The 14,864-nt window shown below is 39.2% G+C and overlaps 1 protein-coding gene across 1 annotated transcript in view; it reads right to left on the reverse strand.

Moving 5' to 3' along the window:
• The window catches only part of CLVS1 (clavesin 1), a 193,513-nt gene that overhangs the window by 111,212 nt on the left and 67,437 nt on the right, over positions 1 to 14,864 (reverse strand). The window contains exon 2 of the mRNA XM_058443674.1: positions 7,616 to 7,790. Within this exon, the coding sequence (XP_058299657.1) occupies positions 7,616 to 7,790 (175 nt within the window). The remainder of the gene's footprint in view (positions 1 to 7,615; positions 7,791 to 14,864) is intronic.

Genomic DNA, 14,864 nt, shown 5'->3' on the forward strand with positions numbered 1-14,864 from the left:
AAATTAATCCCATGTGAAATATAAATCTGTGTTGCCCTCTTGCTTCCATATGTCCGGTGGTTCTCTAAGTCTGCAGGAAGAGAACAAACTCCTTAGCATGGTGCAGGGCACACAAGCTCCTTGCCTGGTGCTTGTGCATTCCAGAAAAATTAAATTAATTCTGTTTCTCTCTCCTACTGAGCTGTCTGTCTGTCTTTGTCCATGTTCTCCCCACTGTCTGTAAGCACTTCTTGTATCTTCACTTACTATTCCATGCTCACCTGCTAAGTATCAGCTGAGGCCTGGCCTTGCCCAGGATGCCATTCCTAGCTCCACATGGCTAGATTGGATTCCTCCTCTGAGATTTTATTAGCTTGGTACATATCTCTTTTTCCAAATATTTCAAAGAAATCATTTCTTTGTAAGTCCACCTCTGCTTTGAACTATGACCTTCCTGAGAAGAGGAACTGCATCTGTTTATCTTTGTGACTGGCTGGAAGTAACAGCTTAGTGACTGCTTCCTAAATGGATGAATCAGAGGGCTGGTGAGGTTTATAATGCATGGGAGTCTGAAAACACCATTTATTGAAAGTACACCAAAGATAAACTCATTTAAATGGAACTATTTAAAATGGGCCATACTGAGCCTGCCATCAGAATCACCAGAGTGTCATTAGCCCTAATTTTCTTCCTGAGTTTAATTGATACTTAATAAGGTAGAGCATTAGAGGAGATATTTATTCCTCTAATATTCATATCATAACATAATGCACTCTCGCAAATTCAAAATTACAGCTTTGTGACCTGAGGAGGTAAAACATAGTTTGCCTAGAGGAAAAGTGTCCTTCAAGGCATCACCAGAGTGTTTAGAAAACATGAATTAAAAAACTTCTTGACAAAATGCAAATATCCTTTTCCTTCCATCTGTTCTATCTAATATTCTTTAATACATGAAAACTGTAAAAATTAATAAAAGATGCTATAAATGTTACTGCTGAAGAGAGTCCTACAGGATGAAAGAGGTGCATTTCAGCCTCATTAATCACCACACTGCAAAGGCATTGGGAAAGGATTCATCCCTCAATTGTCAGGTGATAATTAAAATGATCACACCACATGAACATAAAAAAAAAGTGCCTCAAGGGTCACTGCGTGGGCAGGTGACACCAATCTCGCCCTAAGTCGTTACCTATAGTGAGCAGAAATAAGGAACTCTCTTGTTTAGGGCCAGTGAACAGGCTGGTAAGGTCTAATTTTCAGAGATCCAAATTACAGCGCTGGGGCAATGGAGAGTGATTTCATTTAAATGAGTGCACTAGAGCCACATGGGCCCACAGACAATGGCTGGCCTCTTCATTCTTTCAACAACACTCTAACATTGAGTAGCCACTGGCTGTCTGCCAAGCACGTTGCATGTACTATTTGATTTTCACCATAAACCTCTGAGGAGGGTACTGACACCACATTTCACAAATGAGAAAACTGAGACCCAGAAAGTGAATGATTTGCCTGAGGTCTTTGAGGGTCAGAGCCAAGACTGAAGGCCAGACAGTGGGCTCTACCCTCACCCACACCAAAATGTGGTTTGTACCAGCAGCATCAGCATCTCCTGGAAGTGTGTGTGAAGTGTAAATTCTTGGGCTCTGCTCTAGATCTATGGAATCAGAAACTCTGGGAGTGGGGTCAGCACTTTGGGTTGTAACTAATCCTCCAGGGGTGTCTGCGGTGCTTAAAGTTGATATCCTTCACATTCTACTATAATACCATGTTTTAGGGCAAGGCTTCTCAAACTTTAACATGCATGCAAATCACCTGAAGGACTTGTTGAAATACAGCTCTGATTCAGTAGGTCTGGGGCAGGGCCTGAGAATCTGCATTTCTAACTAGCTCTCAGTTCTGCTGGTAGTGCTGATTTGTGGACTACACCTGGAGAAGTAAGGCCCTAGACTGACTGTAAGCACCTGGAAGCCAGGTTGGCTTTTTTCCCTGTTGTACTCCTGTTTAGAAGACTAGCTGACCCATATTTTATGTTCTTGCTCATATATTTTATGTTGGATGAATACACCACAAGTCAGGATGTCTGCATATCTGACGTATAGACTGCAGAATTGGTGTGAATATATTAATATTGCTAACTTGAAATGCATCTGCCCAACCTGACTGTCAAAATTACTAATCACAATCTGATCCATCATTGATACTCATGAACTACCATTGCTCACTGATGTGACAGACTTTTCATCGTTCTAATCTTTTGAGTGAATATGGCACTTTGGATTTGCCAAAGGGAGGTGAACATATCATGTTTTTGAAAAGGGGGCAGGCTGTAGGAAGGAAGTCAGAGAGAATAAACCAAGGTTTGAGGAGTATTAAAAAAGAGATGCCAAAGAGCTAAAAACAGAATTACCATTCAACCCAGCAATCTCATTACTGGGTAAATACCCAAAAGAATATAAATCATTCTACCACAAAGGCACACGCGTGCATATGTTAATCACAGCCCTATCACAATAGCAAAGACATGGAATCAACCTAGATGTTCATCAACAGTGGACTGGGTGAAGAAAATGTGATAAATATACACTATGGAATAGTATGCAACTGTAAAAAAAGAATGAAATCATGTCCTTTGCAGCAACATGGATGCAAATGGAGGCCATAATTTTAAGCAAACTAACTTAGGAACAAAAAATCAATTACCTCACGTTCTCACTTATAAGAAGGAGCTAAACACTGAGTACACATAGACACAAAGAAGGGAATAATAGACACCAGGACCTACTTCAGGCTGGAGGGTGGAAGGAGGGCGAGGAACGAAAAACTACCTATTGAGTGTTATGCTCACAACCTGGGTAATGAAATAATCTGTACACCAAACCTCAGCAACATACAGTTTATCCATGTAACAAAACTGCACATGTACCCCCTGAGCCTAAAATAAAAGTTGAAAGGAAAAAAAAGTAATTCTCATAACACACAAAAAAAATTAAATAAATAAAGGACACTAGGGAGATAGGTGATTTGCAGTTGGCTAAGGCTCTGAGCATTGCTCCACGTTCCATCCTACCTGGACTAAAAGTTAGAAAGTCATCATTTATGGTCAAAAAAAGAAAAGAGTTGGAAAAGCAACGGACCTCCTTTTCTACTAAAGTGGCTCAAAACTGTTGGAAGAAGTTGAATCAAAGTTGATATAAATGTTATAAAAAACATCTTTAACAGAAAAAAAAAGCTCACACAATAAACCTTGAACAAAGAGTTAATGAACAGATAAAGTGTTCAGAATGGCTAGACCATAATGACATGAGCATGAAAATGAGAAAAAAACAAAAAATAGATCGCTTTCTGGATCTCTTCCAGAAAGTGAAAAACACACTTCTCCAAATCCGTAGGAAAGATCTGGGTCCTTCAAGGAATCTAATATTTTTAAATAGCCTACAGGACACAAGACTGTAACTCTTCCTAAGTGAAACATTTGAGGAAGGTAGCTCTTGAAGTATCTGGGTTGGCTGAACATTGATAAACACAGTACATTGATTGTAATCACTGGGCTGCAGTGATTTATAAAAAATAATTCCAAAAATTTATTTTGGACACATCACAAAGCTCAAGAGCAGGACTTCAGCATGTTTCTCATTCTGCCAGAAATCCCCAGCAGAACTGAGAATAACGCTGAGCTGTATTAAAATGGTAGCATAAATATTACTTTGTTTGATTAAAATTTAAACCAATTGTAATGAACAGATACAACAGCTCTTTTAGACTTTATATTGACCACATTTAAAGATCAAACAGCCCAGCAGGAGTACATGACTTTCAAGCACTCTGAAAATTAGTATTTTGACTAAGATTTTTTGAACTAATATTTATAGAATATTTATGTAACTGGGGCAACTTAATATTCTAAACAACGAGAATTCTTCAAAGCATTGCTCTAAAAGGAGGAATTTATAATACATACACTATGAGCATTTCATGACTGGCTGATACAAGATAAATTTTGATGTAAAAATCTGATGATCCCTAAAGAGAGGCCTTCAATATGATTATTATAATGACTCATTAACAAGCCTATGAAGGGCATAACCAAGCTCCATTCACATGCCATTTTTTAATGATTATGGTCAGAAGCAGTATTAATTACTTTTTAAAGCACAGAAATACAACTGGTAGACCAAAATAGAAGATGGTCCCCTGCTTGCTAGCCCAGTGCCCATCACCTCTATAGTACCTAGAATCACATCCACTTTGGGGTCTATTGGGAATGTGAGTAATCTAGAAAACACAGGTATATATCCTGATTCAGAATAATAGAAGCTCCTTGATGTTACATTGCAATGGCTTTTCCAAAAGATATTCCAAACATCTTTTGCTTATTACAGATGCTCTGATATGCGGCCCAGCCACTGAGAGGGCTGCCAGAAAGTCTTCAGGTAACAGCTCCCTTTGGAACCTTTGGCTGAAGAGAACCACTTTGCCCAAGTTTACTACCTTTTCCTAGGACAGCCAGCACACAGTGACTGAGCGCTGTGTGCATATAAAGGCCCTGACTGTTAAGTCCAACTGCAAATGCTCATTCCGGCTTCAGAATGTCTGAGGTTTCACTGGAGATAACTGAATCCCAGCTTAATTTCTCCTACTGTCCAACTTTCTTCTGTAGTAGCTTCTCCAACAGGTGTTGACCCAAAGAGCACTCCCTAATAAATCTTTGGCATATTAGTCACATCATAGTCTGCTCCCCAGAGAACTCCAAGTGTAACAATTAGTAATCAAAGAGCCCAACGTGTAGCAATTACTAATCAAAGTTCTCCTTCAACAACTGTCTTTATGGAGAACTAGGAACCATGGTAATAGGACTAAAGCTCCAGGTTCTGGAACCATGCTGTGATGCAAAATGCAGGATTGACCCAGAATGACCTTAAATTCTCACTGCCTAAAGATTGAGCTGTCTTGGATGGGTCCAACCATGTTGTCCCTGTGGGAGGTATTGTATTACCTACTTGGTGGTGGAGATGGGGGAGGGTGGGGAAGGGGGGAGTGTTTCATACCCCAAGGCCCAAAATTCTCCAGAGGTTGAGAAGCAGGTAATCCTAGACAAATGCTGTAAACAAACAGCTGAAATCCCAAACCAGATGGCCTAGCACCAAATTGGACTGCTTATTTCCCCTGACAAGGCCACTTTCTCACACCTACCCTAGAGAAGGCAGGACGACAGAGAGAGCAAGTTCTTTGCACTGGAACACAGGATTTCCCTCCCTCAAAACTTCCCACATGTCCAAAGGATGCCTGGCTTCTTCAGGTCTCTCTGAGGGTGCATGGAAGGAAGGAAGCATGTGGCTTTTCTTCTCTCATTGATGCTGGCTGCATGTGGCTTTTCCTTTCCCTATTAAAGTCTGCCAGTGGTGTTGGAATTGATCTTGAATTTTTGTGGCTAATAAATGGACACCTGTATTGGGCCCTCCTTGCACAATACTGCTGACCACAAAGGAATGAACTCTGCTTAGTACCACTTATGGCTTTTTAAAGACATCAGAGGGATTAATGGCTACCTGAAATAAGTTGCTAGGAGAGCCAGTGATAGATTGACCAGGGCATCTGAATATCCCAAAACCAGAGAACAGATAGCCTGAAGTGAGAAGTTTTAAGTAGCTGGGCAGAGTTGACCATCCACTGTGGGCAAGAGCAGAATTGTTTTCAGTAGCCCTGAGTGCTTTCTCAGCATGGCCAAGTCAGCAAGCTAAAAGCATGGGATGGTGGAGCCCCTATCCTTGATAAAGGAACTGTACCCCAGCTCAGCTCCCCAGGGACCATGGGCTTCCTCCCCATGACAGGCGGGCTATTCCTTAACCAAAGCCGTAGGACATTATGAAATTCATCTTGGACCCTGGCGTATGACAACTGAAGGCCCAAATGGGACCCAAGTTGCCCCTCTAAAGGTCCTCTAGTATTTCCCACAAGAATAGCTTTGATTTATGCATAGCATTGCCTTTTAAAACACATTCACATGGATTAATTCAGTAAGGTCTCAGTAGGTTCACATCAACCTACTGAACTTTTCAAGGGACATATTAAGTAATCCATACATTTTCAGGAAGAAAAATTGGAACATAGGGTTGGATAAAGGACATTTTTCTTACTGATTTAAGAAAAAAAATTTATAAAGGGCTAGAATTTGAATCACAGCTACTTGCACATGTAATAAATTATCTTTTTTAAAAAAGATAAGATTACATGCAGCTTATACAGAAATTCCTGGAAATATGGTCAGCATAATTTAAGTGCATGATATAAGCCCTGAAGCTTACTTTAAAACTTCCTTTGATAAAAGCTTTAAAGAGAGAGAGATCAGATGTTCAGAGGCTTAGGTGAGAGGAGGTTGGAGAAAAGAAGTTAGAGCTAAGAGGAAGTGACTGATGGAAAAGAACACAGAAGTCTATGATTAGGCAAGGCAGGATGTTCCACGTAGTCTGTACATTCAAAAGCAATTTTACAAATGTCCCCCAAATACACTATATGATGTAGCCACCCAGGACAATGTGGCATCCCTGGAACAATGTGGACTTGCTGTTTCTTTTCTGAAATGCCTGGTCTACTTCTCCTCCTCTGGGAAATAGGATACGTTTCAATAAAATAAGATCCATTTAATAAATACATGCTTGTCAGAGACCCACTAGGTGCCAGATATTTGCTGGGGGCCAAATAGGAAGAAGTCATAATGTAAGAAACAGACCCACCAATTATTGCAATGGAGTGTAATGGATGATTGAAATGGATCCTAGTCTTGCACTTTGAAGAGCATGAGTAATGACTACTTGATCTGAGAATGTCATATTTTGCTGTATACATAGCTGCCTATAACTGCCATCTATGGGGGGAGAGTCACTCCATAGAGTTAATCTGCCCATGAAATTAAGAAGGGACATGAGTTTTATCTATTCTGATTCGAAATGTCTCCAAACTATGCCCTTAATTTGTTATAGTAATAGTAATTTGTAATAATGTGTCACCAGAAAGCTAAGCAGCATTGCCTTTCTGAGTTACTTCTCATAGAATCCCAAATCCTTAGAAAGTAGAAAGACCCCTAAAGACTAACCATTCTACCCTCTATGTAGCCCAAAAACCTCTTCTCCAAAATCCTCATAACTGGTCATACAAACAGGAGGTAGTTTCATCTGCTTGCTTTGTTTGCACCGAAGTGATCCAATTAAGCGCAAGCTTGGTAGCACATTACACTCTTGGAAGTAGTGATCTGCAGAGTGCATCTCTGGGGCACAAAAATGCTTCTGAAAGCCCCATGCTACCCCTGTATATGACATGCTCATAAAGCAGATGTTTCCTAGTTTTAATTTTTGTGAATTCTCTGATGGATTAAACCGAACATCTTGGAGCTTTATTCATTATTGCTACAGTGGATAATTTGTGCCCGGGGTAACAGTAATTTGGAGTTATTAATGAAAATGAAAGTTAATTTTAAAAAGCATCTGAAACTCTGGCTGAGGCAAAAACATGGAGTACTCAGATGAATTTAATCCAAGTTTCCTTTTTCCACTCCAAAGGATAAATATTACTTTGGTTGCAACAATTTTTTTAAAAGCATGTTGCCACACATGGTCTTGTATCGTGCATTCATTGAACATACCTGCAACCCTTCAATGGCCAGTTTAAGAATTGAAGGTGTCAGTTTGGAGGCTTGTTTGAAGGAAAAATTACTCCAGTCTATAATTAATATGAAGCCATTTATCTGAAGCTCCGGATCTTCGATTAGGACTTCCAATGACAGCAGGATGGCACGAAGGATGTCTGTGAAGGAGTTCCTGCAGCCAGAGCAGAAAGGAGAGCTGTGTGTGAATATAAGCAGGTGATAGCATGTTGCATGCAACAGTGCTGGCCTCCGCATGCCACTGCTCCATGAACCCAGCCTGCAGGGTCACATTGACATCCTGTACCCAAAGGGACTGAAAATACATTTGCTAAACTTCACAGCAATAACGCTTCAAGACTTGCAGGTTGGACACCTCCCTTGGATCTGCAACCCAAACTTAATGAGATGTCCCTCTTCTGTGTTCCTATGGCTTTCCATACTCTGCTTCCTCCACAGCCCCAGTTGCATTTTGTTGAAATACATCCCTTACCCATCTCTCTCCCTCACAGAGCTCTGATGTCCCTGAGGGTAGGGACTGGGCCATAATCATAGTTGTTTCCCCAGTACAATGAATCATTGCTGAACAAATGAGGTGAGACCTCAATCAGAGGTGTTTATTTTGATGAAAGCTCTTTTATTTCCTTTGTATTTAAAAAATCCTGCTAAGAGTGTAAAAACATTCATGCCATTGATGCTATTTTTTATCTTCAATTCTTGGATAGAGAAAAATAAAACAGGAAATATGGCTTATTTTCAGTGAAGGTCTACAGAGTGTGATTTGGGAGGGAATTCGCTTTGAGTACATGAGTAACTATGACAACAGGCAGACCTGAATACAAACTAGAATGACAGCTTTCCAGTGCTGTGTGTATTCCTCCACATCATATATGCCCATTTGCCACATGATTTTTGTTTTAAATAATTTTCAGACATGAAGAAGTGATGGCAAATTCACTCTATTTCACTCAGTAAATTATCTGAGCTATGAATCTAAGATCTTAAAGGATCTCTAGATTCAGTGTTTTTCTTTGGTGAGCAGGAAAATATGAGCTTGGATGGCAAGTGATGCAAAATCTGCTACTCCCTTCAAGTTTTCCTTAAAATCAGAAGCCAAGTCCTCTTGTGAAGTCAGTGTGAAACAACCAGATTTTTGAGCATTCCAATCTGCTTCAAATGCCAGTGACTCCAGATTAGAAATCAGGAAATCTGTGATTAAAATGTAAGCCGGGGCGGGCGTGATAGCTCATGCCTGTAATCCCAGCGCTTTTGGAGGCCAAAGCAGGTAGATCACCTGAGGTCAGGAGATCGAGACCAGCCTGGCCAACATAGTGAAACCTCATCTCTACTAAAAGTATAAAAATTAGCTGGGCATGGTGGCAGGTGCCTGTAATCCCAGCTACTTGGGAGGCTGAGGCAGTAGAATCACTTGAACCCAGGAGGTGGAGGTTGCAGTGAGCTGAGATCGCGCCATTGCACTCCAGCCTGGGAGTTGCAGCGAGACTCTGTCTCAAAAAAAAAAAATGTAAGCCAGTAAGAATATACTGAATGCCTGGTATAAACTCAGTGTTATGCTTCGTGCTTAAAGTTATAAATTAGAATGTCCTAGTTCTACTTTCAAAGGACTCTTAATTTAGTTGGGGTGGGGTGGTAGATTAGCAACATGAAAGGAATCAATACAATTTGAGTAGTCAGGGAAGAGTTTATGGAGGGATGAAGGCTCGGGATAATCTTGAAGAATGAATAGGAATTTTATGGATAATTGGGAAAAGGGAGAGCAAGAGTTTTTCAGGAGAGAGAAGTGACACAGATAAAAAAATAAATATATTAGCCCATTCCGTTTCTTTATAGTTCATACTAAAAATCATTTCCTTATATTAAGCCAAAATTTTCCTCCTTCAAATCCACCCAGTGAGGGTAGTTCTGCTATACAGAAAAAAACCTCAAGTGTCCCCACACCACGCACTTTCAAATATCTAAGCATGATGGTCATGATACCCTACATAATCTCTAGATTAAAAAAAAAATTTTAACTTTAACCATTTCCCATAGAAAATGGTTCTTAATACTCTTTTTGTCATTATGGTTTCCTTTCAGATATATTCCCTTTTCATTTTTAGATATGTCTTATTCCTGTTGTTGTAGAATAGGTTTTCATTGGGACTTTGTACGCTTTTGTTTTTCCTTTCACATCAAAACAATTATCCAAAGACCCAAGTCTTTTTCAGAGATACAGCTTTGTATTGGAAGCAAACATTGATTTAAGAGGAGCAAGGGAGCAAAGGTTTTTTTCTTTTAGAAGGAATAAGAGGCAGCCTCTTAGTCAATTCTGAAATCATAAGACATATTCCTATACTAATTTTTTTGTGCTGTAGCAAGAACTCTATAACAGACAACCCACAAAGTGGGAGAAAATATTTGCAAACTATGCAACTGACAAAGGACTAATATCCAGAATCTACAAGGAACTCCAACAAATAAGCAAGAAAAAGACAAATAATTCCATCAAAATGTGGACTAAGGACATGAATAGACACTTCTCAAAAGAAGATATACAAAGGGCCAACAAACACATGAAAAAATGCTCAACAATTTTTTTAGGCAATTCCAAATGGAAGTGCCCAGTTGGTAAACTGGAAATGATCATTAGGGCGTCAGGGAGTCTGAGCCGAGATAAGCTTTCTTAGGAAGAGCATAAACACAGAGAAAGTCAGAATGGAAAGGTTAAGCCTAAGGTAAACCCTACATACAGTACCGAGGTTGAGGGAAGAAGAATTAAATAATAAAAGGGGAGAGGATCAATGTTGTGTTAAAAAGAAAAAAGAAGAAGATAATGTTTCAAGAAGCAATGGTATGACAGATTGCATTACTGTGTTACTGACACCAATTCTTCACTTATCCCTGCATCCACACACTAGCTATGACCTCATTGAGGACACAGTGTATTTTTTGTCTCTTGTTCATGTGACTTGATTTGACAGTAAACATTATCAGTGATTTTAACCACTGGCATCATGACAGGATGCCAATTCCAAGCCTAGCTCTTAAGAGACTTCAGATGTTACCACTGTTCTCTTGCCCTTCTGCCATTCCTATAGTAAAAAATATGCCACAGCCAGCTTGCCGAACTGTGAACAAGGGTGAAAGATACACAGACCAGTGACTCCCCAGCCAACTAGCAGGTTTTCATTAGAAGTAGTGCCACCTAGGTGAACCCAGCCTACATATACTGCAGCTACCCACAGGTGCATAAGCAGTAATAAATGATTGCTTTCTTAAGCCACAGAGTTTTGAGATGGTTTGTTACATAGCAATAGCTATCCAATACCAAAAGGTAGTTAACAAAGTCAAATGCAAAAGAAAGATCAAGGAGAATAGGAAGGAGAAAGGACCATTGAATTTGACAACAAATACTCTTTGGAGGGTTGTGGGAGAGCACTTTTAGTTGAATGGTGAAGATAGAATTAATTAATTTTGAAGATCTTAAGCAAATTACTTAATCTCTATCTCATTTTACTCCTTTAACTACAAGCTGGCACGTCTTTTCAACACATATCCACACTTATCCACTCCAAGAGAAAATACTGAGCTCTGCCTGGAAACCATTCTATGCATTTTGGAGACCACAGCCTTTCTTTCAAGACGGGCACTGGCAGTGAAGGAAATGTTATGTTCCTGGGATGATCCCAGGAGAAAAGCAAAAGGTTTATGGACTTCATTACAGTTTCCAAATGTTTGAACGCTTTACTTTTCCAGAGAAACTGGGCAGGCAGGACAGAGTTGCATGGACTGTGTCTCGAGTCATGAAGCTTTGCCAGTGTGGAGGAGTGTGAGCCTGCCTCTTACCTTAGCTGCAGTCATTAACCTTGATTTCCTTAGTTCTTGGCTTCCTTGTATGAATTTCCTCATTGTTTTCCTCTTCGCTTTTTACAACGTCCTTTGACTTCTGGACTCGTAGCTTTTTAAAATTTAAAATGGCTATCAGACCAAATAATTTATGTAGATACTCCACCCTCAAAAACATGGAGCATAACTCCCCATTCCATAAGTGAGCTGAGCATTGTGGCTTCCTTCAAAGAGTACAGTATAGAAAGAGGAAGAAGAGTTACTGTACAGTGGAGAAACGCTACCTCAGCCAGGTGATCCAGCTCAACCTAGCCAATGATACATCATGTTGACTGTATTTATTCTTCCTAAGGTGATGAAAATGGCACTTGACTTCTATGATCTTCCTCCCAAATAAATATAACCCAAGAGTAATCATGAGAAAAACATTAGACAAATTCCAATTGAGGGACATTCTACAAAATATCTGACTGGTACTGCTCAAAATTGTCAAGTTTATCAAAAAACAATGAAAGTCTGAGAAACTGTCACAGCCAAGAGGAGCCTAAAGAAACATAAAGACTAAAGGTAATGTAGGATCTTGGATGGGATCCTGGGACAGAAAAAGGACATTAAGTAAAAACTAAAAAAACATCCAAATAACATATGGACATTAATGAATAACGTATTAATAATGGTTCATTAGTCATAACAGTAACACTGTATTAATATAAGCTGAAAATAATAGAGGAAATTAGAAGGCAGGACATAGGGGAAGTCTCTGTACTGTCTTCACAGTAATTGTGTAAATCTAACATTGTTGTAAATAAAAAGTTTATTTTTAAAAAATAAATGCCTTCTAGAGTTTATAATCTGCCAGAATAAATCTTCATAAATACTCTAACAAGGATGCTAGGCAAACCAAAATGGTCATAAGCAGTTCAGCTACTTTATGCAAATTGCAGAAATGAGAACAGAAGACATTTCTAGAGTTTCTTCATTCTACCAAATCATTTACATTTATATATGGTTTAACTCCAAAAACTCAGGGGGAAAATTTTTTTGATTTATTTTGTTGCCTGCAATCACAATTCTATCAGAGTATTTTAGCACTTGTATCAAAATGAACTAACATGACAAATGGATATTTACATTTCTTCCACCCCTTTCTATAATTTGCATAGCATTTATACAGTCAGTTATGGATATTAGTTTTGAATTAATTATAAGTTCAGATGTTGTAATGTATGTGAGAGGACTATGTGAACTGCAAATTGCCAGTGAAATGTAGAGAACTCTATTAGCAGAAAATAGAAAACTTAAATTTTTTCCCCATAAAAGATTTTATACAAATTAGGACTTAGTAAATGTTTATCTACAGGGGTTTCATCATTATACTGTGAGCAGTTAGAGATTATGAATAGTGACTCATTTTTAGGTTCTACTGTTGCATATATGAGTTAAGCACCTGAAGCTTTAAAACCTAAGTCAATAGCACAATACAAACAAAATACAAAATAGTGGAAATTAGTAAGTTCTTACCAATGAGAAAGTATTCAAGTTTCAAGACATGGCCCATTTGTGCTTTGAGTTTTTAGTGGAGATTCCAGAACTTGATCCCAGTGCTAGACTCATAAGAAAACTAAGGCTATAAGTGATCAGATAACCATGTAAAGACATGATGGAATTGAAGGTGACATTTTTTTTTTGGAAGGAATAAGAGGCAGCCTCTTAGTCAATTCTGAAATCACAGGGCATATTCCTATACTAATTTTTTGTGCTGCAGCAAGACGTCTATTACAGAAAACCCACAAAGTGGGAGAAAATATTTGCAAACTATGCAACTGACAAAGGACTAATATCCAGAATCTACAAGGAACTCCAACAAATAAGCAAGAAAAAGACAAATAATTCCATCAAAATGTGGGCTAAGGACATGAATAGACACTTCTCAAAAGAAGATATACAAAGGGCCAACAAACATATGAAAAAATGCTCAACATCACCAATTATCAAGGAAAGGCAAATCAAAACCACAGTGCAATACCTAACCGTACTCCTGCAAGAATGGCCATAATCAAAAAAATCAAAAAATAATAGTTGTTGGCATGGAAGTGGTGAAAAGGGAACACTTTTACACTGCTGGTGGGAATGTAAACTAGTTCAACCACTATGGAAAACAGCATGAAGTTTCCTTAAAGAAATAAAAGTAGATCTACCATTTGATCCAGCAATCCCACTGAGTATCTACTCAGAGGAAAAGAAGTCATAATAAGAAAAAGACACTTGCTCGTGCATGTTTATAGCAGCATAATTTGCAATTGCAAAAATATGGAATCAGCCCAAATGCCCATCAATCAACAAGTAAATAAAGAAAATGTGGTACACCATAGAATACTATTCAAGCATAAAAAGGAATGAAATAATGGCATTCACAGCAACCTGAATGGAGTTGGAGACCATTACTCTAAGTGAAGTAACAGGGGAATAGAAAACCAAACATCATATCTTCTCACTTACAAGTGGGAGCTGAGCTATGAGCATGCAAAGGCATAAGAATGATAACAATGGCCAGGCATGTGGCTCACCCCTGTAATCCCAGCACTTTGGGAAGCCGAGGGGGGCGGATCATGAGGTCAGGAGATTGAGACCATCCTGGCTACCACGGTGAAACCCTGTCTCTACTAAAAATACAAAAAATTAGCCTGGTGTGGCGGCAGGGGCCTGTAATGACAGCTACTCAGGAGGCTAAGACAGGAGAACGGCGTGAACCCAGGAGGCGGAGCTTGCAGTGAGCCGAGATCACGCCACTGCACTCCAGCCTGGGCGACAGAGTGAGAGTCCGTCTCAAAAAAACAAAAAAAAAAAAAAGAAGAAGAATGATACAATGGGCTTTGGAGACTTGGGGGGAAGGATAGGAGGGGAATGAGAAATAAAAGAGTACACATTGGGTACAGCGTATACTGCTCAGGTGACGGGTGCAGCAAAATCTACTAAAGAACTTATCCGTGTAACCAAACACCACCTGTTCCCCCAAAACTCTATTGAAATAAAAACAAAAAATACAAATTTTTTATAAAAAAAACTCTTTGGCCAGTTCTGTCTTTAAACCTCTTGACATCACACTTAATATGATGATTTGCTTTTGGAAATTTCTTAAGGTCCACCACAAACCACAAAGTGGTTTTGCGGATGATTTTCACCAAATATCTATGTCTTGGTTATAGGTGCAAAAACATTGCATCCCACCACATTCTTCCTCTCTTCATCCCATTTGAAACTTCCTTCAAAATTACTTACTAAAATAACTATGATGTGGTTCTTACAGTTACAGAGTGTGCTTGGCCTTTCCTCTGATAGTGATGTCTAAGCCAAGGTGGAGAGGCAAATGTGCTCCTTCTGTACGTCTGCTGATGCATTTTGG

This window comes from Hylobates moloch, unplaced genomic scaffold (genome assembly GCF_009828535.3).
Source record: "Hylobates moloch isolate HMO894 unplaced genomic scaffold, HMol_V3 SCAFFOLD_9, whole genome shotgun sequence".
Lineage (NCBI taxonomy): Eukaryota > Metazoa > Chordata > Mammalia > Primates > Hylobatidae > Hylobates > Hylobates moloch.